The following is a 3350-nucleotide window of genomic DNA, read 5'->3' on the forward strand; positions in this document are numbered from 1 at the left end:
CCTAGCGGGGGTGGGGGGGGGTCTGGGCCTCTGCGCCTGCGCGGAGAGAACTGCCACCTTGGAAGTGCAGCGAGCTGGGTGGGGGCAGAACTCCCCCTGCAGGGACGCGAGGCCCCTCTCTCCGGAAGCTGGGCGGGCAGAATGGGGCCAGAGGATGGGGCTGAGCTCTGGGGAAATCGAGGCAGGGCCGCCCCTCCACAAGTTCGTCGGCGCGACACAGCAGTTCCCAGCCAGGTGGCACTTCCTTGTGGCCAGACCCTTTCCATGCCCGGGCGAGAGCGAGACCCGTCGGGGAGGAGAGAGCTCGGGGTACGCCCCGTGGCCGCCTGCCCGCCCACCTCCTCTCGCCCAGGTGCGCCCTTGAGTCGCGTTTCTTTTGCTGGCCGGAAAGATCCGAGGGGGAAAACACCCCGGATTAGGAAACATTCCAAGGCGTGAAGAGCTACAGATTGCTCAGCTGGCATTGCTGTAAGGAACCCACTTCTGTGTCGCTGGTTTTGATTGATTTTGGTTTTCAAGCTCTGCTAGGCTTTGGGTGATGGGGGGCTACTAGCATCATCGTCAGGTGACATGAATCTGTTTCTGAGCAATACACGATACAGTTTCTCAGATGGGGTCCTGTGATCGGAAGGTGGGAGTCTAGTGATAGGCCACCTTAGACCTGCGTTCCTGTTCTTCCCTAGCTTCCTCTGTCGCACAAGCACTGAGTTCTAGCATCGTCTGTTCCTACTTTTTCGTTGCCCATTGTACTTTCATATATCTTTTCATTAACTTACTGGCTGCCTTCTTTTTTCTCGGTACACACCTAAATAATGTAACCTTGACCTGTGCTGTAAAGGGCACTCTTGGCTGCTGTTCCAAGAACCTGGCTTTAAATCCCAACCATTGTGATAGAGTCTTTTCAGTAAGTAACTCAGAGCAGCCAAGGATATGTTGACCCAGGAGCCAACCAGGTTATTTTTATACTTAAAACACATCAGCAGAGCATAGCCAGAATAAAGTGGTTTTAATCTCCCACAGAAACTGAAGCCCCAGACCCACAACAAAAGTGTCTAGCAACGCCTTGGGACCTGAACTCTTTTTATACAAATAATTGTCATAGGTCGTTGAAAAAAAAAAAGGAAACAAAAAGACAATAGGATTTGTCCGGTATCTCTTGATAATTCTCAAAAGCAAATGGGAGTAAGTGTTCTTATCTAAAAAAAAAAAATACTCAAAAGGGTCTCACCACTCCAATTATATCAAGCCACCTTGGACAAAGTATCCAAATTGTGGTTGCCTTAATAAACTAAAACGTTTTTGTACATAATGTAATTATAAATCTATCAGTCTGCATGGATGCAAACTGTGTGTGACAAATCGTCTTTTAAATGGTCAGTTTCAACTGTACATTGCTCATGCAAGTTGTACTCTAGCCATTGGTTTAGTGTGGACAGATACATCTCCATTTCTACAGCCCAAGTAAAATATGTGAAGAAGACTCAGAATGAATAGGAAGATGTTCCATTTCCATAGATGTTTTCTGAAAGTCAGATGTGCAAATTTCAGATAAGTACTTTCAATTTTCTCCCTCACTCCTCCCCCACCTTTCCCAAGACATCAAACCCCTGGCATGGTAGATGACAGAAAGAGGGGCACTGAGAAAGAAAATAAAATTTTCTAATGGGAATTAGAGTATCTGGGTTTCCTCCAAATTAAGTTTCTTTTTTTTTTTTTTTTTTGAGTTGAAGTCTCACTCTGTCATCCAGACTGGAGTGCAATGGCCACTCCCAGCCACTGCAACCTCAACCGGCTGGGCTCTGGCAATCCTTCCGCCTCAGCCTTCCAAGTAGCTGGAACTACAGGCGCGCGCTACCACGCCCGGCTATTTTTTTTAATTGTAGAAATGAGGTCTCGCCAAGTTGCCCAGGCGGGTCTTGAACCCTCAGGCTCAGGCAATCCACTCACCTCGGTCTCCCAAAGCGCTGGGATTACAGGCTGAACCACCAAGCCCAGCCCAAATTAAGTTTCTTTACAGGAAGTTGGGACCGGCTGGAAATTGTATTATCACTTGAGAACACAATATTATTTCCTTAGAGAGAGATGAATTTTTGTTGGCATCATAAGATAATAAGCAATGGGGTAATTATGGCAGTACATTTTAAAATTCCAGGTTAATATGTGTGCAGACATCACTGCCCTGGCATGGTACAAACAGTTGGTTGAGATGACCCACATAGCCAACCTCTTCTGCAGTGTTCCCATCATTTGCTACCCACAAGGTCAGTCGCATTTAATCCTAGCAGTATAGAAGTTTAAAATATTGCATTTCCCTGTAGTTGAAAGTTTATATTCTGAATACTTCGTTTCTGACCTGGGTTAACCTTTGGCATTTCACACAAGTTGAACAGCAAAAGCAAAGCAGCCATTTTTAATGTGTCTTTCCCAAGCTATGTCTGAGTGGGTTCAAAGTCACCTGAGAGGAAGATTTAAATTAGCCCCTCTCACCCTACCATCACTACAGAGCAGCACTATTTTTTATTCCAATTCAGCCATAGTTTATCTTCTTTTTGGATTTTGAAATCATTTCCTCCTTCCTTTCTTTTGCCTTTCTCTCTTCCTGTGTTGTACTCTCTTCCCAATCAAGTCTGGAAGCAGGCTCAATCTTGTTACAGAAGAGAATGAGCTGGTGCTCAATAAACTTCTTCAAGGAGGACCCAAAGTTCAATTGGCATTAACCTCTAATAGATGAGAAATTCCAAATAACTTTGGATACATTAGAATTTCCAAATCTGTGAAAGCTATTCCAAGAGAGACCACAGCAGACCTGCAACTTGCACATAAACTCATGTCTTCTGTTGTCTTGTGAGTTCCATGAAAATCCTATATCTGGATGACCCTGGGGATAGCTCGGGAAACCACAGAGGACCAAAGTGAGGTATGCTAAGCAGCACCACAGGGTGGAGGCAAGTCCAGTCACCCACAAAATCTCCTCTCTCTCCACTCAGTTCCTCCTACAGCACCACTTCACTTCTCTTCTGCTTTTCATTAATCTAACTCATCTCATCAGTACAACCATTCCCTTATTCTGATTCTTATAGCCTCTCCTCTCCTGTCCAAGCTCAACAATGGGCCATTCCAGTTGCACATCTAATTAGTGGTTTCAGAGCATGCAAGAAAGCCTGGCTCTCCTGATCCAGATGGAGAGGTCTCTAGCCACCCAACACTGCCTTCTGGGCTACTTTTTTTTTCCCTTTCTAAAAATAAGCGACACTTGGGATGCATAAGACTTCATAAACAACTCCACAAAATATATTCCCTCTTAAAAGAAACTCCTTGATTTTCATTTTGTTCTTTCTTTTTTCTTTTTC

The 3350-nt window shown here is 45.2% G+C and overlaps 1 protein-coding gene across 1 annotated transcript in view; it reads left to right on the top strand.

Annotated features, from left to right (window-relative positions):
* The window catches only part of SETBP1 (SET binding protein 1), a 397959-nt gene extending 397521 nt beyond the window's left edge, over positions 1-438 (top strand). Inside the window, exon 7 of the mRNA XM_008057390.1 lies at positions 6-438. Within this exon, the coding sequence (XP_008055581.1) occupies positions 6-438 (433 nt within the window). The remainder of the gene's footprint in view (positions 1-5) is intronic.
* Positions 439-3350: the final 2912 nt, after the last annotated feature.

The sequence above is a fragment of the Carlito syrichta genome, unplaced genomic scaffold, assembly GCF_000164805.1.
Source record: "Carlito syrichta isolate Samal-C Ts95f unplaced genomic scaffold, Tarsius_syrichta-2.0.1 Scaffold302990, whole genome shotgun sequence".
Taxonomy (NCBI): domain Eukaryota; kingdom Metazoa; phylum Chordata; class Mammalia; order Primates; family Tarsiidae; genus Carlito; species Carlito syrichta.